This window comes from Pteronotus mesoamericanus, unplaced genomic scaffold, assembly GCF_021234165.1.
Source record: "Pteronotus mesoamericanus isolate MK-2021 breed Mesoamerican mustached bat unplaced genomic scaffold, CSHL_Meso_final contig_37, whole genome shotgun sequence".
Lineage (NCBI taxonomy): Eukaryota > Metazoa > Chordata > Mammalia > Chiroptera > Mormoopidae > Pteronotus > Pteronotus mesoamericanus.
The window spans coordinates 2,766,567-2,793,215 of NW_026555144.1; the positions used below are offsets into that span (position 1 = coordinate 2,766,567).

At 35.1% G+C, this 26,649-nt stretch overlaps 1 protein-coding gene across 1 annotated transcript in view; it reads left to right on the forward strand.

The window, feature by feature from the left end:
- The window catches only part of TBC1D8B (TBC1 domain family member 8B), a 55,566-nt gene extending 35,692 nt beyond the window's left edge, over positions 1–19,874 (forward strand). Inside the window, 10 exon segments of the mRNA XM_054576927.1 lie at positions 930–998; positions 1,170–1,190; positions 1,193–1,415; positions 2,176–2,210; positions 2,212–2,242; positions 3,722–3,780; positions 3,782–3,809; positions 5,189–5,245; positions 16,955–17,049; positions 19,452–19,874. Of these exon segments, the coding sequence (XP_054432902.1) occupies positions 930–998; positions 1,170–1,190; positions 1,193–1,415; positions 2,176–2,210; positions 2,212–2,242; positions 3,722–3,780; positions 3,782–3,809; positions 5,189–5,245; positions 16,955–17,049; positions 19,452–19,874 (1,041 nt within the window).
- The last annotated feature ends 6,775 nt before the right edge of the window (positions 19,875–26,649 follow it).

Consider the following 26,649-nt stretch of genomic DNA (forward strand, 5'->3'; position numbering starts at 1 on the left):
TTAATTCATTGTCAGTTATACTTGTGACTAATATTTCCCTTCAATCTTATGTTTTTACGTTTTTTAGGGTACATTTCAGAATGTATAAGTTTCAAAATTTTATGTAGTTAAATCTTTTATTTCTTACATGTAATGAAGGTTTCATGTCAAACTTAGCAAGCATCCTTTTCTATATAAAATTATATAATTTATAAACATACTTTCTCATATTGGTGTATTGTACTGGTTTTGCTTTGCTTTTTAAAAACATTTAGATCTTTACTACATCTAAATTATATATTTTCTTTATAGTGTAAGGTAGGTCTCTATTGGTATTTTTTTCAACTGAAACAACCAATTGTTTGAATATCATTTATTCACTAGTTCATTCTTACTGTGCTCTGCCTTTTTCATGTGTCAAATTGCTATATACAGGAGTGTTTTTCTGCAGCTGCATTTATGTTTTACCTATTATGGCTTAATGGTCCATTATTAGATCTGTTAAGGTTTTTAACATTCATTTTAATGATTTTTAAATGTCCTTTAGTAAACATAATTTTTATTTAGATCTTATATATATTTCTTGTTGGGTTTATCTACTGTGCTTTTGATGGTTTTGTTGCTTATACAAATGAGATCTTTTTTCCTTTACAGTTTTTATTTTGTTTATTTTTGTGTATGTAAATGCTATGGATTTATTAATAGTGCTTTATTAAATGGCCATGTTACTGACCCTCATTAAATGTAATACTGTTTGGACATATCAGAGTAGAATTCTCCTGTATTCCATGTACAAGTTTTTAAAGGACAAAATAGGTTCATTTACCCTTGATATTCCTTTTAAAATTTAGAAGAAACTTGTATTCTAACACAGAAAGATCTATAAATGGAGTCAAAGAGAATTTCTATACTGAAGTATTAAATTCTAAGTTGTTTTTAATCTTTTAAAGTTGTGTATTGTATCACAAGATATGAAATTGAGCCTTCTTGAATTGGATGAACTTTATGTCATCTTTAAGGTACTGTTCTTCTTCAAATGAAAAATAATACTCTTTTAATAGAATTTTTATCAAAGCTACTCTTCAATAGTTTGTATTTAATTATTTTAGTAGACATGTTTTAAAGAAAAAATCTTATAAAATTACTTTTGCTGGTTTACTGACTTTCTTTTCTTTATTTGTTTTTTATAGAAAGAGCTGATTTTTAGATTATTGGTTATTGGTGTTTGAGTTGTCCAGTATTGAAGTACCATGACCCTAGTCTGCCATATTTGTAACAGTATTAGATTGACTGCCAGGAGTTCAGAGTGTTATATTACTTGTTGAGTCCTTGGGCTCCTTCTGTAAACAGATACTCACTAGCTTTATGGACATTCAGATTGTTGGACAAAAACTCTGACTGCCTTATAAACTTCAAAGGATTCTCCTCTGCAATTGGTAAGATTATGTCAAATAACTTTATTTTTTCAAACAAAATTAAAGGTACCCTTAAAAATACTTGTACTGCCTATTATTGCCAATTTAGTCAGATTTTTATCAGCCTGAGTTACATTGTCTCCAGCTTTAACAATAACTGGACCTCTTCCTGTGTTTGTTGCTAAATCTAAGTATATTGGTCCCATTTTGCCCCAACTCTTCCAAAAAAAGCACGCTTTTAGATATGGATATTTTAACAGTTAACATGAAGGAAGAGAATGTTCTGATTTTTCCACATGCAAGCAAATGGATACTTCAAGAGTACCTTCTCCCTCAGTAAAAATCCAGCCATATAGTGGTAGACAGTGGTAGAGAAATATCCAACAAACATGTGTTACATGGAAATAGGCCACCTGTTTTTTCATTCCTTTCTCTGCAAACACCTAAGCATGCTTTCTTATCAGGGATTGTTCCTTGAAGAGTAATTTTCTCCTCAAATGAGACATATGGCCACATGCAAAAAGAAAAAAAAAATCTGAGGTTGGGGAAAGGAAGATCAGCAGGAAGAGCATTTTCTCCCTCTGATAAAGGGGATTTTGCTTACATACTAAATGGAAAGAATCTGGCTGACTGGGTGGTTATTTACCTTTAGCTTAAGTAACAGAAGTTTTCCGAATTCTAATTCTTGGCTAATATCGGTACCTTAATTGACCTGTATGGCTGAAATTGATTGAATATCGTTAGGATATGTGACTATTTGCAATTTGATTGTATTGAACAGACATTGTATACAATGGAAGTTTTACTGAGAAACTTTAAACTGCTTTTTAAGCTGAATATTCCTTCAGGTAAGAGTTTAACAGTCTTTAATGGTATATAGGAGTTGATTCCATTTTAACAAATATAATTACAAATATAATCCCTTTTATATTTGTACAAATTTTAACAAACATTTTAACAAATAACACAATGTTCAATATATAAGCTCATTCCTTTATTGTGGTCTGTGGATCGTACTACTAGTACTTTTGGGATACATAGTTATAGTGAAATCTATAGAAGACAGTCTGTATAACAAATGGGTTTTTACCAGTTTCCCTCCGGTTAGTGGTCTGTCAATTTAATGGTAGTTTGTATATAAGAGCTACCTATCATTTGAATATTGGTATAATGTTGAATTTTCATTGTTGCTGTCATTTAGAGAGTAGAATTGAACTTTAGATGAACTGTCAAACTTGTGAAATGCTAAAAATTATTCAGAAAAATGAGACCAAGCCATGGAGAATGAACATTTGGAAAAAGAAACAAAAGCTACCATTTATTGAGTGAAAACTTGCTCTATCAAGGCATTTGTTATACATGCATTCTTATATTTAAATATCACAATATTCCTGAAAGGGGGTATTATACAATACTTCCAATTTTGACAATAAGGAAACTAAGAATCAAGAAGATTAAATTATTTGCCTAAGATCACACAGCTAATACATTGCGTAGCTGGGATTCAAGTGGAGGTCTCACTCGAGCTCAGGTTATTTCTATTCTACCATACTTCTTCAAAGTTACCACACTGTTACACTTTACTTCGGTGTTTCCCACTAACTTTAAGAGGCTACCTTTTCCAAACCTGATTTGTGTTTTGGGAAAATAGTAGTAGGCTTTAAACTAAAGGAACATTGCAAAAGTACCTTTTCCCTTAGATAAGGTAATTCACAAAAACAAATAGCATTGTCTAAAGCTACACTTGGGATCTCTTTTAGAGTCTTCCCAGGATAACCAGGAACCATTCTTTTACCACACCAAAGATCTGAAAGCCATCTTTAACTCTTCACCGACTCAGATCACAAACAAAGCATTAAAAACAAAAGATAAACTACATGATAATTTAATTATGAAGGACTTTACATTGTCAAGTCAAATCGCCATTAAAATATTTAATAATGTCATGTAATAAATATGTTTCAGTAGAAGGGTCAAAAATAAAAACACTGCATATCTGGTAGAACACTCAATTTCATATTTTCGTTGTTACTGAAGATGTTTTTAAATGACTGAGGTCACATTTTCAGAGATTTCCAAATGCAAGATTTTCTTTCAATTGTGATGGCTCTTGGAAACCTATTAAAAAGCAAGTAAGATAAATAATATAACTCAAAGTGATCAAGTATTTTTTGTTATTAGCTATACAATAGAGCATTCCTTCATATGTCTTTATTTTACATAAACACTTTGCTTAGCTCTCTGCCCCCAGATTTATTTGAGATGTTAAAGGGCCTGTTTCTTTTCCCACATTGTTAGTAAATTTGATTTCAGTAATCTGTTTTCAGCTTATATTGAAGTGAAATTCAAGGACCTTTCAAAGGGAAATGAACTTTCTAAGGAAGAGTTAATTGCTTTATTTCAGTCAGCTCCATGGTAAATATCTGTTCAAAAATACATGCTAGATGAGTACTCACTCAATAAATATCTTACTGGCTTAAATATTTTTTACCCAGCTACCGCTAGTAAAATTAGGATTAATTATGATTGCCTAAACTGCATTTTGAGTTTTGATGTATGGAGTATCTTGTTTACTGAAGAATTAGAAACAAAATACTATGCAGCACAAAGAAAGAAAGAGCTACTATCCTTCATGACAGCATGGATGGAACTGGAGAGCATTATATTAAGTGAAATAAGCCAGAGGGTGAAAGACAAATACCATACAATCTCACCTATAAGTGGGACCTAATCCACAAAACAAACAAGCAAGAAAAATAAAACCAACAACAATGAAAGAAAAAATGAATTGACAGTAATGAGAGAGGAGGAGGGAAGGGGTAATGGGGAAAAGAAAGGGAAGGGTCAAGTCAAGGAACGTGTATAAAGGACCTACAAAGCCTAAGGGGGTAGATTGAGGGTGGGAGGTGGGGGTGGGTAAGGCAGGGGAAACTGATGGTGGGAAAATAGATACAAATGTATTTGAACAATAAAACATTTTTTTATTTAAAAAAAAAAAGAAAACATTGTTCTTACTTGTGTTGCAGAAATTTCTAAAACGTATCAGATCATTTTCATTCTTTGTTAAAAATACCATGAAGACAATAGAATCTTTGATGATTGATTAAAGGTCATAGCTGTTATTCAAACTGTGGATGGATATTATAAATCACTGTAGGTGTAGGAGACAGGGATCTCCTGTGTATCTCCAAGACATAATTTGGAAGGGTTATGAGCTTATTTTTTGTGTCCTTTGCTTCTTTTCCATAAATATGAATGTCTTATAGAGGAATAAGTCCTGATTAATGTATGTTTATGGTTACTATATTTTAGTGTTTGAACATTAAATTTGAAGAGACCTAACAAATCATCTAGTCAAATCCCTTAATTATATAGATAAGGGCAGTGAGGTCCAGAAAGTCGTAGTGACTTGTACAAGATTTCACAATGAGTTATTGCCACAGTCAGAACTATTAGCTCAGTCTTCTAATTTCCAATATGTTTTTTTCTAATAAAAGTAATATACTTTAATTTGAGGAAAGACTCAAAGAAGAACATGCCACCCCGAAATAAATACATACTATTTGGTATACTTCCTCCTAAGAATATTTTCATATGGATTTCTTCCTATTGTTCTTTTTACTGTACAAGTTCTTGAATACTTTGTCTTCTAATGATTGGTGGTCAGGTCAGCTAAAATTGGTTTGTTAAATTGAAGAAAAGAATGTGCTTACAAATCTTAATATAAAATATTTTTTTAACAAAAGCTATTTGTTAAATATTTTACAAATTGCAATTGTCCTCTTTTCCTCTAGTTTCCAAGCGTGTGAGAAGGAAGGAGAATCAGTTAAAAAAAAAAAGCCCTGAAAAAGGTATTATGATCTAAGAATATCATTTTTTTATTCCTTTCCAAGGACATAAACATTAATGTTAGAGAGGGGAGAAAGAAGGAAAGAAACATTGGTGCAGAGATGCAGAGATAAACATCAATCGGTTACCTCTTGTACACAAATCAACCTAGGACTGAACCTGTAACCTCCACTTTACGGGATGACACTTCAACCAACTGAGCCACACTGGCCAGGGCCAAATTACTGCTTTTCTAAACAGGATTAACTATACAAAGGGGAAAAGATGATTCCCTTTTTTTATGTGACATTTTAATTTAATCTTTTAAAACATTTTTAAAAATTTTCACTATTGTTGACATACAATATTATATTAGTTTCAGGGGCACAAACCAGTGATTACACAGTTGTATAATTTACAAAGTGATCACCTCCATAAATCATCTGATACCATACATACTTATCACAATATTATTGACTATATTCCCTGTATTCTACTTTACATCGCCATGGCTATTCTGTAACTACCACTTTGTACTTCTTAATTCCTTAATCTTTTTCTCCCATTCCTCTAACTCCTCTCACCTCTGACAATCATCAGTATGTTCTCTGTGTCTATGAATCTTTCCATTTTGTTTGTTTATTTTGCTCTTTAGATTCCACATATAAGTGAAATTATATAGTATTTGTCTTTCTCAGATTTATTTCATACAGTACAATACTCTCTAGACCCATCCATACTGTCGCAGATGACAAGATTTCATTCTTTTTCATAGCTGAGTCATATTCTATTGTATGTATACACCACTCCTTCATTATCCATTCATCTGTTGATGGACAATTAAATTGTTTCCATATCAGAACATTTATAAATAATGCTGCAATGAACATAAAGATGCATATGTCTTTTCAATTTAGTGTTTTGAGTTTCTTTGGATAAATACCCAATAGTGGAATTACTGATTCCTTCCTTGTCTCCTGTTATATCCTTTGTTTTAAAGTCTATTTTGTCTGGTGTAAGTGTTGCTACCCCAGCTTTTGTTTGTTTGTTTCCATTTGCATGAGATAACTTTTTCCATCCCTTTACTTTCAGTCTGTGTGTGTCTTTCCAGCTGAAGTGAGTCTCTTGTGGACAGAATATTTAAGGGTCTTGTTTTGTTATTCAGCCACCATATATTTTTAGATTGAAGATTTTAATCCATTTGCATTTAAAATAATTTTTGATAGATATGAATTTATTACCATTATATTATTCATATTTTTATCTTTTTTCCTTCTTAAAGAAGACCCTTTCATATTTCTTGTAATACTGGTTTGGTGGTGACTAACTCCTTTAGCTTTGTATTTTCTGGGAAGCTCTTTATCAGTCCTTCATTTTTAAATGACAGCTTTCTAGGTAGACTAATTGGTTGTTGTTCACTGCTTTTTATCACTTTGAATATTCCATGCCATTACCTTCTGGCTTGAAATATTTCTTTTGAGAAATCAGCTGAGAGACTTATAAGAGCTGTTTTGTAGTTAACTAACTGTCTCTTGCTGCTTTTAAGATTCTCTCTTTATTTTTAACCTTTTGCATTTTAATTATGATGTGTTTTATTGTGGGCCTCTTTGGGTTCATCTTGTTTGAGACTCTCTGTGATTCCCAGACTTGTTTGTCTATTTCCTTCTCCAGGTTAGGGAGGTTTTCCATTACTTTCAAATAAGTTTTTAATTTCTTGCTTTCTCTCTTCTTCCTCCGGCACCCACATGATACAAATGTTGGTACACTTGATGTTGTCCCAGAGGCTCCTTTACCTATCTTCATTTGATTTTTATTATTTTTCCTTTTTGCTTTTATGATTGGGTTTTTCTTCTTCCTTCTCTTCGAAATTGCTGATTTGATCCTCTGCTTCATCTGCTGTACCATTGATTTCTTCTAATGTATTCTTCATTTCAGTTATTCTATTCATTTCTGACTGGTTCTTTTTTATGTTTTCTATTTCCATTTTTATATTTTCTCTTAGTTGACGTTCTTGCTGAGATCATTGAGCTTCCTTATAACCAGTGTTTTGAACTCTGAATCTGGTAGATTGCTTGTCTCCATTTTGTTTAGTTCTTTTTCTGGAGTTTTGTGGGGTTCTTTAATTTAAGACATGGTTCTTTGTCTCCTCATTTTTTGTTGCCTACCTATGTTTGTGCCTATGTATTACATAGAGCTGATATATCTCCCAGTCTTAATAGCATGACCTTATATAGTAGGTGTCCTAAAAGGCCCAGTGGTACAATCTCCCTGGTCTACTTATCTGGGTGCTCCAATTACACCCCCAGTGTGGGTTATGTGTACTCTTCTCTTGTAGTTGAGACTTTATTGCTGTTGGTACTTCAATGGGAGGGATTTATGCCCAGGTCAATTAGCTTCATGGACCACCATGGAGGATCTGCTGTGTAGTGGATGACTCCGCAGAGCAGGACTCCCTTCAGTGGGGCTCAGGTACTTGCTGATTGTGTCACTTGTACAGGTGTTTAGATCGTGCTTTGAGATAGTCTGAAGCTGTGCACTGGTTGCACTGGCTATGGAGCCTCCTGGGAGTGCAGAACATGGTCAGCTCTGCCTGTGCCCTACTTGGAGCCACCTGGCATGACCTACAAAGTGATGTGCAGTTGGCTGCTTCTTCTGCTGACTATGAGGTGTCCAGGAGAGCACAAGCTGCAAAAGAAAGCTGCCTTCTGCTAGTTTGAGTCCTGGGACCACTTAGCATGAGACACAGAGTACACAGAGTCCAGATCCTGCCTGACTTATTTTACGAAAGTTGGTAGCATGAACCAATACAGACTATTTGTATGGAAAAGCCACTGGAAACAGCTTGGTTGGGCCCAAAATTTGAGTGGTACACAGTCTCATGGAATCACCATGTTGGGGTGAACAAAGTTAGCCAGGTTGTTGGAAGCTCAAATATGGCACCCGCCGGCCTGCTCTGTAGGAGAAGAGCTCAGCAAAAGAAAAATGGCCTCTGCCTGCACTTCTGTATGGGAGAAAGTTGCACTTCCAGCCATCAGTGGACAATTCAGTTCCTGCCCATATGTTCATGGCACCTGCTGCTTCTTCAGCTGCTGGTTCAGTACTGGAGCTCAAAGTGAGTGAGTCCAAGTAATTCCATGTCCAGGCCCTTTAAGAGGATTGCCTGAAGCTCCAGAAGCCCTTAGTCTCATTCAGCCACACTCCCCAATGGTTTTTACAGCCAGAAGTTATTGGGACTTCCCTTTCTGGCACTGGGACCTTGGGCTGGGTGGAACACCTGTGGAGCTTGGGCTTGCTCCACAGGGGGAACCTCCACAGCCAAGACATCCCACCAAATTTTTTTAAATATTTTATTTATTTTTAGAGAGAGGAAGGTAGGGAGAAAGACAGGGAGAGAAACATCAATGTGTGGTTGTCTCTCATGTGCCACCAACTGGGGACCTGGCCAGCAACCCAGGCATGTGCCCTGACTGGGAATTGAACTGGTGATACTTTTGTTCACAGGCTGACACTCAACCCACTGAGCAACACCAGCTAGGGCCTTGAAAAGTGTGGATTGAACTGGAGATCATTATGCTTAGTGAAATAAGCCAGGCGGTGAAAGATGAATACCATATGATCTCACCTATAAGAAGAACCTAATTGACAAAACAAGCAAGCAAGCAAAATATAATAGAGACATTGAAATAAAGAACAAACTGACAGTAACCAAAGGGGGAGGGAGATAACAGAGGAAAGGAGATGAAGGGTAATCAAGAAACATGTATAAAGGACCCATGGACAAAGACAAGGAGGGGTAGGATTGAGGGTGGGAGTTGGGGGTGGGTAAGGTGGGAGAAAGTGGTGGTAGGAAAATGGAGACAACTGTATCTGAACAACAATTTTTTTTAAAGAAAGAAAGAAAAAAGAAAAGAAAAGAAAGAAAGAATGAAATTTAAACAGTACGAAACTCCTCACATACTGAGGCAACACCACCCTGAAGTAAATGCAAAACCATTTTGGGTTATATCCTTTCCAGACCTGTTTCTATGTATACACAAACATATAGATGTCTCTCTTTTTCAAAAATGCAACCTCTGGTTGGTGTGGCTCAGTGGACTGAGCACCAACTTGTGAACCGAAGTGTCACCAGTTCGATTCCCAATCAGGGCACATGCCTGAGTTGAATGCCAGGTTCCCGGTAGGGGGCATCCAAGATGCAACCACACATTGATGTTCCTCACCCTCTCTCCCTCCCTTCCCCTCTCTAAAAATAAATAAATATTTAAAAAGAAGGAAACATTCCATTAATATTGTTCAACAGTTTGCTTTTTTGATTTTGGTATATATCTTGGACATCTCATGATAGTACATTTGGACCTATCTTTTTCTTTTTAACAGTTACAGAGTATTCCATTGTTTGGTTATAAGTTTTTAAGTTTTACTTTTCAATTACAGTTTATATTCAATATTTTTTGCATTACTTTCAGGTGTACAGCATAGTGGTTTGTTAATTATATACTTTACCATGTGTTCCATCCCTCCCTGCTATATCTTTTACCCACCTGATATCATACATAATTATTACAATATTATTGACTATATTCCCTATGTTCTACTTTACATCCCCATGACTATCTGTAACTACCAATTTTACTTCTTAACCTCTTCACCTTTTTCACCCAGTCCTCCAAACACCATCCTCTCTGGAAATATCTGTCTATGACTCTGTTTCAATTTTTTTTCTTCACTTATTTTGCTCTTTAGATTCGACATGTAAGTGAAATCATATGGTACTTGTCTTTCTCTGACTGACTTTTTCATGTAGCATAATACCCTCTAGATCCATTTATGCTATCGGAAACAGTGAGATTTCATTCCCTTTATGGCCAAGTAATATTCCATTGTGTGTATGTACCACCATTTTTATTCACCTGTCTATTGATGGGCACTTGGGTTGCTTCCATATCTTGGCTGTTGTAAATAACACTTCAATAAACATAGGGATATATATATAGTTTCTTTGGAATTATACCCAGAAGTTCAATCACTGGTTCATGAGGCAGTTCCATTTTTCATTTGTTTAAAGATCCTCCTTACTGTTTTCCGTAGTGGCTGCAATGAGCTGCATTCTCATCAACAGTGCATGAGGTTTCCCTTTTCTCTATATCTTCACCAATACGTGGTGTTTGCTGATTTATTGATGATAGCCTTTCTGACAGGTCTGAGGTGATATCCCATTGTGGTTTTAACTTGCATTTCTCTGATGATAAGTGATGTTGAACGTCTTTTCATATCTATTGACCATCTGTATATTCTCTTTGAAAAAGTGTCTACCCAGCTCCTCTGTCCATTTTTTAAATTTTGGATTGTTTTTTTTTTCATGTTGGGTTGTATGAGTTTTTTAATATAAATTTTAGATATTAACCCCTTACTGGATGTGTCATTGGTGAATATCTTCTATTCAGTAGATTTTCTTTTTGTTTTGTTGATGATTTTGTTTGCTCTGCAAAAACTTTTTACTTTGATATAGTCCTATTTGTTTATTTTTTCTTTTGTTTTCCTTCTTGAGGAAATATTTCAGAAAAAAATATATATAACTAAGAGAAATGTCAGAGATTTAACTGCCTCTGTTTTCTTCTAGGAGTAATTCAACATTACTTTCTAGCCTTACATTTAAGTTTTTAATCCATTTAAAGTTTATTCTTGTATGGGGCATAAGAAGGTGGTCTAGTTTCATTTTTCTTGCATGTGTTTGTCCAATTTTCACAACATCATTTATTGAATTGGCTTCTTTTACCCCATTGTATGCCCTTGCTTCCTTTGTCAAATATTAAATGACCATGTCGATGTGAATTTATCTCTGGAGTCTTTATTCTATTCCATTGATCTATATGTCTGATTTTATGCCAGTACTATGCTGTTTTGATTACTATAGCTTTGTAGTATAGTTTGATATCAGGGTGATACCTCCAGCTTTGTTCTTCTGTCTCAAGATTGCTGTGGCTATTCAGGGTCTTTTGCACTTCCATGTAAGTTTTGGGAGTATTTGTTCTAGTTCTATGGAAAATGCCATTTGCATTTTGGTAGGAATTGTGATAAATCTATAGATTGCTTTGGGTAGTATGGACATTTAAATAATGGTAATTCTTCCTATTCATGATTATGGTACACACTTCCATTATTTGTATGTCCTTCAATTTCTGATTTTGGAATTAGGATAATGCTTGTTTTGCAAAATGAGCTTGGAAGTGTTTCTTTTGCATTGTTGGAGTAGTTTGAGAATGATAGGTGTTAGTTCTTCTTTGAATGCTTGGTAAAATTCACCTGTGAAACCACATAGTGCAGGACTTTTGTTTGTTGGGAGTTTTTAAATCATTCTGTTAAGATTTTCTGTTTCTTTTTTATTCAATTTTATAAGATTGTATATTAATTTATCCATTTTTTTCCTGATTGTTTAATTTTTGGGGGGATATAGTTTATATATTTTCTTATAATTATTTGTTTTTTGGTTGTGTCTGTTTTTAATTATCATCTTCCATTTCTGATTTTATTTATTTGGGTCCTCTCATTTTTCTTCATGAGTCTGCTTCAAGGTTTATCAATGTTGTTTACTTCTCAAAGAATGAGCTCTTGGTTTCATTGATCTTTCGTATTGCTCTTATATACTCATTATTTCATTTATTTCCTATCTGACCTTTATTATTTCCTTCCATCTACTTACTTTGGTCTTTGTTGTTCTTTTTCTAGTTCCCTTAGATGTAAGGTTAGATTGTTTATTTGAGTTTTTTCTTGTTTCTCAAGATAGACCTGTAATGCTTTGAATTTCCCTCTTATGACTGCTTTTGTTGTGTCATAGATTTTGTGTTGTTATGTTTTCATGTGTATCAAGGTATCTTTTGATTTCTTCCTTGAACTCATTGTTAACCTATTCATTGTTTAGTAACATGTTATTTAGCCTTCATATGTTATTGTGTTCTTCAGTTTTTTCTTGTAATTGATTTCTAGTTTCACATCATTTTGCTCAGAGAAGATGCTTGATACGATTTCATTATACTTAAATTTTTGAGACTGGTTTTGTGGCCTTAACATGTGATCTATCCTAGGAAATGGTCCATGTGCACTTGAAAAGAGTGTATATTCTGCTTTTTAGTGTTAAACACTCTGCAAATATCAAAACTGTCCGGTCTAGTGTGTCATTTAAGGCTCCTGTTTCCGTACTGATTTTCATTCTTGAAGATCTATCCATTGATGTCAGTGGGATATTAAAATTCCCTGCTATGACTGTATTAATATCAGTCTTTCCCTTTATCTCTGTCAAGTTTTGCTTTATATATTTAGGTGCTCTCAAATGTTTACAAGGCTTATATCCTCATATTGGATTGATCCCTTTATTATTCTGTAATGTCCTTCTCTGTCTCTTATTTTAAAGTCTTTTTCTAAAGCCTTTGTTTTAAACTCTATTTTGTCTCATATAAATAAGCTACCTCAGCTTTTTTTTTCATTTCTATCTGCATGAAATATACATATTTTTCAATCCCTTTATTTTCAGTTTGTTTGTATCATTCATTCTGAGGTGGGTCTGTTGTACTCAGCATATATATGGATCTTGTTTTCTTTTCTATTCATCCACCTTATGTCTTTTAAAGAGCATTTAATCCATTTACATTTAAAGTTGATTATTGATAGGTATATACTTATTGCCATTTTATTTTTTATAACTATGTTCCTCTTTTTTAAACTGTTTATTTTTTCATATAGAAGTCCCTTTAACATTTCTCATGATACTGCTTTGGTGCTAATGAACAATTTTTTTAGCTTTTTCTTATCTGGGAAGCTCCTTATTTCTCCTTTAATTTTAAATAACAGCATTGCTGAGCAGAGTAGTTTTGATTGCAGAGACTTGTTTTTCATCACTTTGAATATTTTGTGCCAGTGTCTTCTAGCCTGAAATGTTTCTTTTGACATATCAGTGGACAGACTTATAGGAGCCCCCTTGTAGGTAACTGTCTTTGTTTTGCTGCTTTTAAGATTGTTTCTTTGTGTTTAACTTTTGCCATTTTAATTATGATGTGTCTTCATATGAGCCTCCTTGGTTTCATCTTGTTTGGGACCCTCTGCACTTTCTAGACTTCTGTGACTTTTTCCTTCACCAGGTTAGGGAAGTTTTTGGTCATTATTTCTTCAAATAGGTTTTCAATCGTTTACGCCTCCTTCTTCCTGTGTCCCCTTGATGTGGATGTAGTTATGCTTCTTGTTGTCCCAGAGGTTTCTTAAACTTTTCTAGCTTTTTAATCCTTTTTTATATGTTTCTCTGATTATTTTCTGCTTCCTCTTCTCTCAAATTGCTGATTTGATCCTTTGTTTCATCTAAGCTACTGTTGATTCCTTCTTGTATATTCTTCATTTCAGATATTGTATCCCTCATTTCTGATTGATTTTTTTTATGGTATTTATGTCTTTTTTAAAAAAGGGCTTATTTATTTTTAGAGAGAAGGGAAGAAAGGGGGAGAAACATTGATTTGGTTGTACCCCGAACAGGGTACCTGGCCCAGAACCCAGGCACATGCCCCAACCAGGAATCGAACTGGCACCCTTTTGGCTCGCAGGACAATGCTCAATCCGCTGAGCTACAAACAGCCAGGGCTAATGTCCTTTTTAATGTTTGATCTCTCTTTTAGTGCTCACTGAGTTCATCCATTCTTTGCATAAGTTCATTGAGCATCTTTATAACCATTTTTTGACTCTTTATCTAGTAGATTGCCTCCATTTTATTTAATTCTTTTTCTTGGGAATTCCCCCATTCTTTCATTTGGGGCGTTTTTTGTTGTCTATCCATTATGGCAGCCTCTCTGTAATTGTTTCTGTATATTAGGTATATCTGCTATGTCTCCCTAGGTGTCTTGTGGGGCTTAGTGGTGGTATCTTCCTGATCACCTGAGCTGTGTGCTCTAGGAATGTCCCATATGTGTGATACGTGAACCATCTTGTTTTAGTTGAGCCTTAATTGCTGTCTGCTCTCCTGTAGGTCAGGTTGACTCTTGGGTTGGCTGAGTATGAGGATCAACACTGACCACAGTGTATGAGCTTTTATGGGGAATTGACCCTACAACATGGAATTCGACTCAGCAGGGTACGGTGCCTGTCAAGATCTCCCTTTCGGTGTGTCATTTGTGGAAGTAATTGGGTTGTTCTCTAAATTGGTCTGAATACCATCATATGGGATGTTTGTTCTGGAGCTTCTTCTGAGGGACTCTAGTGTAGGTCAATATCAGGCACTCCTGTAACTGGCCTTGGGCTATCTGATTGGAGCTACAAAATGGTCCACAGTTTTTGGCTACCTCTGCTGGGCCTGAGTGTGTGACAGAGAGGCCAAGCTGTGCACAAAGGCCAACTTCTACCAGGACCAAGGCTAGGAGCAGGTCAGCAAAAGGCACAGGGCACCCTGAGTTCAACCTCTGCTTGTTGACTGACTGTTAGGCTCAGTCACTGAAAGAGTGGTGGTACAGTGGTAGGCCAGTTGAATGAGGCAGTTTCTCGGGTATTCACCAGCTAGGGGCAAGTGGTGTTCATTAGGTTGGTACAGATTCAAACTCAATGCCAGTTTTGGGTCTGAGGCCACTCAGCAAAAGTCCCAGGGTACACCAAGACCAACTGCCACCTGCTAGGAGCTTGCAGATTTTTGTGGTAGGGCAGGCCTTGGGGTGTTGTCAGGATGAGGCCAGCAGACTTTATCCAGTCCAAACCAATCAAGATTTGGCCCATTAAAGGGAGGGTTCTACAATGGTAGGGTAGGTAAGAAGAAAATGTTCCCCTTTCTAGAGGCACACAACTCCATCAGTCCTGAATTTTGCCCTTACCTTTTGGAGAGCCTGAGCTTGCCAGGGAAAGGCCGCTGGGTGGTGAGGAGGGTTGGGTTGTGAATCTCCAATGGGGAAGTGTGGTGCCTCTTAGGCTCTAAGGAATGTGATGGCCCTTCCCCAGAGCCACATAACTCAGTCTCTGGCACACCCTGAGTTTGCTTTGACCTCTACATCTCAGGACCAGACAACTGATTTCTCCACAGGGCTTGAACTCTGTGGGGTGGGGTGACAGAGAGTTCAGAGGGTGGGGCCATTTTATCCACCGAGGCTGATGCTGTAAAGAAGGCGTGCTCCACCCAAAAAAGATCATGTCTGTGGTGTGGGAGAATGGCTCAGCACAGGGACTCCAGCAGCTGTTCCTTCAGCTCCCCTCTGAACCACAAACCCCAGCCTATCCTCATACAACTCTAATTTGCTCTGCTCTACTACCTCTAAAGCCCAGGGTTAGTGGCTAGGAACAAAATTTTGTGCACTAGCTCTTTAAGAGCTTACCTGGGTTTCTAGCCTAGTCCTGTCTCTCCTTGGTGGACAGAATCTCCAGTGATTTTCACAGCCAGATGTTATGTGGGTTGGGGAAACCCTGCATGGGCTTGAGACCCATTGTCATAAGGAGGGATCTTTACATCTGAGATATCCCTCCGGATTCTCAGTCCCTACACAAGGGTGTGGAGACAGCCCTTTTTGCATCTCTGCCCTTCCTTCTAGTCTTGATGTAGATTCTTCCGTAAACCCTTTGTTATAAGACAGGTTCAGCTAGTCTTCAGTTGGTTATTTAGGTTGATCTATAATTTTTAGCTGTTATTCCACTACAGCCTTTGGAGGAGGTGAATTTAACTTCCACCTACTCTACTACTATCTTAGATCTTTGTACCATAATTTGTTTTAATAACTTGACTAATATGGATGGATATTTAGATTGTTTCTAATGATTTATATTGCAAACTCTAATGCAACAAACATTTTATACTTACATTTACACATACTTTTTACATATATTACTTTAGGATAGGGTAAACTTGTATTGGTATGAGAATGCTAGGTCACAAATAATATGCACATTTAGCATTTTGATAGAGGCTATCATACTGCTCTCCAAAAGTCCATCATTCTTTTTTTTTTGAGTAACAGTTAAAAATTAATTAATTGCTGAAGATCTGTTTATTTATGACAACTCCCTCAGGTTCAGTACAACCACCTAATTTTCTAAGGGATTGTACATAATTATTAATAAATCCACATTAATATCATCTTAATTAAGTTCTTTGAAGAAATGAATGAATAAATTAAATTGTGTTTTGAATTTTTCAAAAAGAGACACACTAGACCACTTAATATTTGCATATTAAGAACAACATAAAGATGTTATTTTAATGAAATGCATGAAAATGTCTACATGAAATTTATATGATCAAGCCAAAGTGTACTGTTTAATCTAAAATACATCCTTCTCAGCCCTGGTTGGGTAGCTTAGTTGGTAAGAGCATCATCCCAATACACCAAGGCTGCAGGTTTGAATCCCAGTCAGGGCATGTACAAGACTCAACGAAAGAATGTGTAAGTGGAACAACAAATCAATGTCTGTCTCTCCCTCTCTGCCCTCACTTTTAAAATCAATAAATAAAAATTAAATAAAAAAAGAAAATGCGTCTTTCTCAGTCTCACTTCATATCTTCCATAGTCCCCAATTTTCCCAAAGTAAAATTTTAGTTTAATGGAAATGGATAAGTATCCTGAGAACCAGTAGGTGAAGGAAAAGGTAAATTCAGTCCCATTTCCTGGATTAAAAAAGATAGAATCTTATATCTCAGTGAAATATCTTTCAATAATTTTTTTGAGATTTGGGGAAATATAGTGGGCTGTTTATTATGAAATGGTTTTATTCTCCTCATTCAGGCAAAGGAAAAGTTGATATTCAAGAAGATCTAAGTCAGTGGCAAGATGAGCTTTTCAAAAAAGAAAACATTAAGGATATACCAAGAATGAATCAGGTATAGTGTTTTTAAAGAAAAATTTCTAGGTTTTTGTTGTTATTTTTATGAATGTGGGTATATCTAAGTCTAAAATAGCTAACATGTTATTACAAAAATAGCTAAATAAACCTGAATATCATCTCTGTAAATATCAAATGAGCACAGAATGGAATCAAGTTATTTTTAACATGTAAATGTATCTAGTGTTTCAATGTAGTTCCTACACTATGACATTTGTACATATAGAATAGATGAATATGTATAACATATATTTCAGTGCTTTCTATTTCCAGCTTTATTAGAAAATTATATCAACAGAAAAAGGGAAAGTATTTCTTTGCTTCCTCAGAAAATTGAAGGATTTCTTGAGTGGACATAATACTAAGTGGTAGCAATCTGTTATCTGAATAAGTTTATCAATTTGGTCATGAGGTATTCTTGATAAATGCACCAGTCTGTAGCTAATATCACATAAAAAAATTATAAGAGTTAATCAGATCCCCACAGAATCTTGTTTTAAGATTTTATTTATTTATGTATTTTTAGATAGAGGGGAAGGGAGGGAGAAAGAGAGGGAGAGAAATATCAGTATGTGGTTGCCTCTTGCGCACCACCTACCAGGGACTTGGCCCACAACCCAGGCATGTGCCCTGACTGGGAATTGAACCAGCGACCTTTTGGTTTGCAGGCTGGTGCTCAATCCACTGAGCTACACCAGCCAGGACTTTATTTTTTTAAAGAGAATGAGTTTTCTTTGCATTCCTTTCATGATTTGTAAAGTGGGTGTTGCCTTTTGGGGTCCTTTATAGGTTTAAATACTTAATTCAATAATATTTACTTTGTACCCATAAGGGTATATCCCTTAAATGACTTAGCAAAATGAATGTTTTCCTTAAATTTAACTATGCTTTCCTGTAGCTCTTAAGATTTTTATTTTTTCTACTGAATCAATAATACATACAAAATACAGGTGGTACAAAAAATGAAAATTGTATCTATTTACTAAACATATTTTAGTGCCTACTAGATGACATACCCCATGCTAGGTACTATGAATAAGAAATTACTAAGATAAATCATACCCTGGTTCCTAATCATCTTGTATTTGAACCTGCTTGATGATTAGTATTGACACAATACTAAATCCATCTCTATCTTACACAGTATTCAGTCAGTATATGCCATTATATTTTTAAATTAAAATCTGTTAGTGTAGATACATAAGATTCCCAGAACTTTACCAAAATGAGAACTTTCAAATAGCTTAGTATTTCTCAATGGACTAGGTAATTTGATAGTTGAATAACTACTTTTTATAAATGAATCAGTAAGATGTATTTATTCTAAATTTTTTTTAAATCAGTACTAGAGACTAAAGAAAAAAGAAATGAAACTTAAAAGTTCGGTACAATATATTTTTATGAAGTGCATCCTTTGTATTTACTTATTATTTACAGATAAACTTTTATGGTAGGATTGACTTATAGGACTCTTGTGTTGGAATCTTTTGTTTTTTAATTGATAGATATCTTCTAAGAATGTCTATGGATTATCCAGGGACAATTAGCAAAGAAACCAGTTGATTTCTCCACTTGGGCCCACATCAGCCTTTAAAAAGAAACGTGTCCAAATGGTCACCATAGAGTTACCTTGTACTACTAGATAGGTCCCAAAACATTCTTCCCTAATTTAAGTCATCCGAGTTGAGCTGCTCTCCCTAGCCCTTTGGGTAGATCAAGGGAATCTCATCTTAATCCTTTTATTAATATTGATTAAGAATGAGTGATTTACAAGTAGGGAAATAGGAGTCTTTGCCTAACTAGACGTACCAGCTAAGCCCTGACCAACGTGGATGGCTTGGTTGGGTGTTGTCCTGCCAAGTGAAAGGTCTCTGATTTGATTCTTGGTCAGGACACATGCCTGGGTTGCAGGTTCAGTCCCCCGTCAGGGACGTGAATGAAATGCAACCAATCAATGTTTCTCTCCCTCTGTTCCTTTCTCCCTCCTTTCATCCTGTCTATGTAAAATTACATAGATAGATGAAAGATTAGATAGATGATAGATAGATAGATAGATAGATAGATAGATAGATAGATAGATAGATGATAGAAAGAGAAGAAAAAGAAGTACCATCTGACATTGAGGGAATGCTGGCAGGTATACTGGCCAGAAATTATTGTATATGTAATATACTACTACTGGGCAACAAATGAGATGATTTAAATGGAATTTTATTCCATTGCTTATATCCATCTTTCTAGAAACCAAGATTTATTTTTGAATTCATCATCAGTTCTTGTAACTCCTGTGGTGAAGGGTAGATGGTATAAATTCTAAAGAGGTGACTATCCAATTCTCAGTTCTCTTTATATTTGCTAAATCTAGTATCAGATATGGTATTTCTAACTTGTGTCTTCTAGTCACAGTTTATTCAGTTTCCAAAGACCCTTTATAACTTATTTCACGGGGACCCTGACGAGGAGTTGTTGTATCAAGCCATTGCTGTTGTAACCAGCCTTTTGCTCAGAATGGAAGAAGCTGGAAGAATATTTCATAGCCCTACATCATCAGCCAAAGGATTCTCTGGTACGGTTTGTGCTTCTGGAAGACACAGTGAGGGGGAAACAGAGAGGCCCTTGGAGAAAAATTCCTCCTTGCTCAGGGAAGGGCCTCAGTGGTCATTTGCATTTGAACAGATTCTTGCATCTTTGTTGAATGAACGGGCAGTGGAGAGGTTTTTTTTTTTTGTTTTTGTTTTTTTTTTTTTTGAGAAACCCATAGATGTAAAAGCCAAACTAGAAAATGCAAAAACTTCTCAGTTAAGTTTTAGAAACAACATTTAAATCTCTTAATAGGAATTGCCTATCAGACAACTTTACTAAGATTCCTGTAGTTGTCAGCTTGATTCCTGGGAGTAGAAATCAGGTATTTATCATGTTACCAATGTGTTCAAAGGTTTAAAAAAGATATTTAGAAACAATGAATCATTCCTTTGTGATAATCTATAATTTTTATATTCTCTAATACAAATGTCCTTTTTAAATTTTTATTTTTCAATTACAATTGACATTCAGTATTTGTGTTAGTTTCAGGTATACAGCATAGTGGTTAGATAATCATATACTTTACAAAGTTTTCCCCCTGATATTTCAGTACCTACCTGGCATCATATAATTATTACAATATTATTGAAAGTATTCCCTATGCTGTACTTCACATCCCGGTGACTGTTCTGTAACTACCAGTTTGTACAATACATTCAACTTTACAAGACATTCAATATCAAGGCAGTATACTAAATGATACCATCAGAGGGCGCCAACATATCACTTTTGGTAAGGACATCACTAGTCTGTGCTGCTGTTTATATATGAATTACTGATAATTTTGTAAATGTGGTATTATGTTTGAGTATTATTGATGATGATGTGCCATACTGATAAATGCTACTTCCCAAATTACTGCAGTCCTATTAATATGCTTTAGAAAACCAAGCTCTTAGATTTATAACCTTAATTAAGATATCTATAAGATATGGGGGGGGGCTCATTTTCAAGTTGTCAAACTGAAATAATATGAACTTTTAAAAGTTAATCATCTAGTCTTTTAATATTAAAATTTTAAAATAATTTCCGAATTCTTTCTACCTGAGCACTTCAGAAGCTGCTGAACTCTATTACTGATAAAAACAAGTCAAGAACTCAAAACTTTGGGCTGATATAAGGAAAAGCAATATTGGATTTGGATTTAAGCTGGATAAAGCCAGCCTTTTCAGAAAGGTTATGAAACAGTTCAATTAACTCTATAGGTTTCTCATTAAACTGAAAAATGTCTTCAAATTCTTCTGAGCACTTCAGGTTGTGGCATTTGTCTCAGAATAGCTTGTGACTGCTTTGGTTCTACTATTAGATTTTAGATTTTAACCAGTCATGTTTTAAATTAGTTTAGATAAACTGAATCACAGTAGCCTGGCAAGTTCATAAAGTATACTTGTGTGTAACGATTGTTATAGAAATGTATAGAATTGCTGGTATCTAAAAAGTTTTGACTATCTGATTTATATGTATAGTCTCTATATACTTTATGCTGCTTATATATATCAATCATTACAATGAAAGTTCATGCAGAAATAATGGGCTTCATTAGCACTTTAAAGAGAAAAGCTAACTACACTTCTGATAGCAATTTATTAATTAATTGACTTTGGAATTGTGGGGAGAAATAATCCATTGGGCTTCTTTCTTCAAAAAAGACTGGTTTTAAGCCCTTTGGCTCTCCAGATGTGAAACAGTAAAAGGGTAGACATCTTTTAGAGTGACCCAACAAGTCTTCCTTTCTGAAATAAATTGGTATAGTCAGCCTTTGATGAGAATCCATTGTGAACAAGGCCTAAAACAGAGAGCTTGGTTACCATAGAATTTATTACTTTCAGAAAGATTCAAGAATTTTTAAATATATCCTTTGAAAATTTAATAAATTGGACTTGACCAAACACTTACTAAAATGTCTTTAAAATGATTTGCTCAACCCTGTCTTTTCAAGGACTTTACCATTTAAACAGATAGTTGGTAAATAGGACCTATGCCATTTCTCAGAAGTGATTTGCTGAAACATCTCCACATTTTAGAGTTAACAGTTTATGTATAAACTACCCAGATTTGCTATTGTGCAATGATTGATAAGTTGGACTTTAGTAGCTCTAGAAAGACACAAGGCTCTATGCTTATATACAAAGACACTATTGCACATATTTTGTTGAATATTTTGCCAATTATATTTCCCAAAATATACTTTCTTAAGAGCATATGCTATTAATATTTGATATTTTAAAGTCAGATATTAAAGATTACCTTAGTATTATATTATAGCCTAGATTAATTAAAATTGGATACTTAAAAAGAGATTTTTGAGTTGCAAAAAAATATACATGCAAGTTTTAAAAAACATTTATTTTCTGAGTCTGTAGGAGAAATAAGTTAAACACATAGTTTTATACTTGCTACCTTGTTGAACAATAGGTTGTTCTTAGTATTAAAAATCTTACATAGGTGTGTCAAACTGAAGGAGTGCATTACACCTTATACATTAAATTAAATATGTTACAAGGTAGCTTTACTTGTCTTATAAAATAAGTATTATAAATCTATTGTAATAAACATGAAAAATGGTTTACTTAAAGACATTACTGTTATTTGTCATGATGTATATTTATTTACACTAAACTCAGTTATCACTTGAGAACTTCCTTCCTATATTAAGTTTCAGTTTCAGAGAACAGAATTCACTCTAATAATTAGTTTAGCCAGGATAAGATTTATTATCAGACATTAAGTGGCTTACAAAATTATCAAGAGAACTGACTCTAAATTGAGCTTTCTAGAACTTCCGAAGCTACACCATGGAACCAGGCCATAATGAAAACCCAACAATACAGTTCCTACCTCCAGAACCATGCTCCACCTCCTTTAGTTTACACCACCAGCAAAGTAGATACCAAACCTCTCAGTACCCATAAGCTAGTCACTAAATAGCAATAGAACAACCAAACATCTTCATTACCATGTTTACCAGTAGAAATAGCAGAAGCATAGCATCCACCTCCCTTCTGTCATTAAAGTCTCTCAAGTTTGAAATGATTCTATCATTTTTAGGTAGGCCTGTATTGCTGTGAACTTCCCTCTCAGGACTGCCTTTGCTGTGTCCCATAGGTCTTGTACTCTTGTGTGTTCATTTTAATTTGTTTCCAGAAGCTTTTTGATTTCTTCTTTGATCTCGTTATTGACCCATTCATTGTTTAATAGCATGCTATTCAGTCTCCATGAGTTTGAATGTTTTTGAATGTTTCCTCTTGAGGTTGGTTTCTAGTTTCAAGCCCTTGTGGTCCGAGAAAATACTTGTTATGATTTCAATTTTCTTGAATTTGTTGAGGCTTATTTTGTGTTCTATCATGTCATCTATCTTTCAAAATATCCTATGCGCATTTGAAAGGGATGTGTATTTTGCCTCTTTGGGATGAGAGGTTCTATCTATATCTATCTATATCATCTATATCTATCTATATCTATATCTAATCTATATCTCTATCTATAGATCAGTTAAGTTCATCTGATCTAGGGTGTTGTTCAGTGCAAAAATATCCTTGTTTATATTTTGTTTGGATGATTTGTTCATTGTTCACAGTAGGATGTTAAAATCCCCTACTATCAGTGTCTTCCTGTCTACATCTTCCTTGGAGGCCTCCAAGATTTTCCTTATATAATCTGGTGCTCCTATGTTGGGTGCATATATATTTGCAATGTTTATTTCTCCTTGATGGATTCTTCCTTTGAGCATTATGAAGTGTCCCTTTGGGTCTCTTTTTATGGCCTTTGTTTTGCAATCTGTTTTGTCTGACATAAGTATTGCTACCCTGGCTTTTTTTATTTTTCCTATGCATTTGTTTGGAATATATTTTTTCCATCCTTTTACTTTCAATCTGTGTAGGTCTTTTGTATTGAGGTAGGTCTTTTGTAGGCAGAATATGTGCAGATCATGTTTTCATATCCATCTAGCTACCCTATGTTGTATGATTGTAATATTAATCTATTTATGTTTAAAGTTATTAATAGGTACTTATTCACTTTTTTCCCTTTGCATCTGTGTTCCCCTCTTTCTCACTCTTTCTATTCACCTTCTTAAAGCAGTCCATTCTGCATGTTTTACAATGCTAGGTTAGTGGAGATATATTCTTTTAGCCTTCTTCTGTCTGGGAAATGCCTTTGTGTTGTAGCCTCTCTAGGCTGGACAGGTCCGCTCGGGGGTTGGGTAGATGAAAGAAGATGCATGGCGCCCTGGGGATGCTTGGCATGCCTTTATTCAGGGGAGTCACACAAGCACAAGCCTTGTCTGGGGAAATCACACAGGCCACAAAGCCTGTGTCCATGCTGCACACAGGCCACAAGCCCATATGGAGGGAGACACACAGGCCACAAGCCAATGTCCAAGTTGGTGCCCCGACTCCCCATCTCATCCAAAGCTCCTAATTCTTTTATACTACCCCCAAACAAAGCAGACAACAGGCCAGGAATGTGAAGTAACTATCATTGGCTGCACATGCGAGTCTACTCAAGGCTACAGGGCAGTTTATTGCACCTGGTCTCAAGGCCATGAGACCAGGCTCAAGGCTGTGGGAACACTGCTTTATCAGACTCCTTCAAGTTTGTGAGGAGGTGCTCCCTCCAGATACCCACACATCTAGGTGAGGGAGCCAGACCAGCTCCACATACACTACATCCTTATTTTGCCTTTTATTTTATTTTATTTTATTTTATTTTCATTTACAATTTTAATTTTTTCTATTTTATTTATTTATTATTTAAAGTTTTTAAATTTATATATCCTGTTTATTCTATTACAGTTGTCTCTATTTTTCCCTTTTACCCCACTCCCCAGATGCCACCCCCAACCCCCCCTCCCATAGTCAATTCCCACTCTGTTGTCCATATCCATAGGTCATTCATACACCTTCATTGACTAGTCCCTTCCCCTTCTTTCCACCATTGACCTCTTTCCCAATCCCCTCTGGTCACTTTCAGTCTGCTCCATGTTTCCAGGCCTGTGGTTTATTTTGTTTGTTAGTTTATTTTGTTGACTAGATTCCACTTATAGATGAGATCATATGGTATTTGTCTTTCATCAATTGGTTTATTTCACTTAGCATAATATTCTCCAGTTCCATCCATGTTGTTGCAAAAGGTAGGATCTCCATTTCTTTCTTTCTTTCTTTCTTTCTTCCTTTCTTTCTTTCTTTCTTTCTTTCTTTCTTTCTTTCTTTCTTTCTTTCTTTCTTCTTTCTTTATGCAGACTTTTTCTTATTTTTTAAATGTCAAAGTTAATTATAAAATGTTAAAAAATTTAAAACCATCATAAAGTCTCAGCAATAAAATCAACATGACACCAGCACAGAAATAATCAAGTAAATCAATGAAACATAATGAGCATTCTAGAGACAAACATATATATCTGTTTAACAGTGTAATATATGATTAAGTTGATATTTCAAATCAGTGGGTAAAATAAGGCTTATTCAACAAAGAGAGCCCTATGTCACATATTATACAAGAAATATTCAGGTGAGTTAAAAATCAATATGTAGAATCTAAAGAGTTTTAGGAGAAAATACAAATTATTATTTTTCTTACCCTGAAGTAAAGTGTTCAAAACCAGAAGCTATAAAGTAAAATATTGACAATATGAATATAGTAAACATTTAAGACTATATAGTAATATACACATAAAAAAGTTAACGGACAAGTAATGGAATAGGAAAGTATTTGCAACACATCTAAAAAGGGTTAATTGTTTTGTTTTGTTTTTTAGGGAAGAAATCCAACAAACATTTAATTAAAAAATGGATAAAAAATACCAAAAAGTCATTTAAAACTTTTGAAAATATGCAAGAAATATATAAAAACAGGTTTCGTTTCAACAAATAATAAAATAACAATTAAAATAATACATCATTGTCAAAATTAGATTAATATGTATTAAAAACATTGGTAATATCAAGTATTGACAACTATGAAAGGAATTGGGTATTCATAGACTCTCCATCTTTTTTTGGGGGGTAAGCTCCCCAGTTTTAATTCATTTATTTTAACTTATTTATTTTTTGTTCAAATACATTTGTCTCCGCCTTCTCACCACAAATTTCCCCTGCCAATCATGCCTACCTCCCTCGCTCAGTCCTTCCCCACTTTGGTTTTGTCCCTGACTTGACCCTACCCTTTATTTTCCCTGCCCATGCCTCCCTCCTTCCCTCTTGACTCTGTGGGTTTCTTTTCTATTTTCAATGTTGCTGGTCATATTTTCCTTGCATCTTTGTTTTGTTAATTAGGTTCCACTTATAGATGAGATCATATGGTATTTGTCTTTTGCCCTCTGGCTTATTTCGCTTAGCATAATGCTCTCTAGTTCCATCCACGCTGTCGCAAAGTGTAGTAGTTCTTTTTTTCTTTCTGCTGCGTAGTATTCCATTGTGTAAATGTACCACAGTTTTTTGATCCAATTATCTACTGATGAGTATTTAGGGTGCTTCCAACACTTGGCTATTATAAATTGTGCTGCTACGAACATTGGAGTGCATAGGTTCTTTTGAATAGTCATTTTGGGGTTCTTAGGGTATAGTCCCAGCACCAGAAACAATAGATCAAAAGGCAGTTTCATTTTTAGCTTTTTGAGGAAATTATGCACTGTTTTCCACAGTGGCTGCACCAGTCTGCATTCCCACCAACAGTGGACTAGGGTTCCCTTTTCTCCACAGCCTCGCCAGCACCTGTTGTTTCTTGATCTGTTTATGATGGCCATTCTGACCGGTGTGGTGTGGTATCTCATGGTGGTTTTCATTTGCATTTCTCTGATGGTTAGTGATGCTGAGCATCCTTTCAAAGGTCTCTGGGCCCTCTGTACCTCTTCCTTGGAAAAGTGTCTGCCCAGATCCTATACCCATTTTTTAATTGGATCGTTTCTCTTCTTGGAGTGGAGTCGTGTGAGTTCATTATATATTTTGGAGATAAAACCTCTATCTGATGTATCATTAGCAGATATATTTTCCCATACGGTTGGCTCCCTTTTCATTTT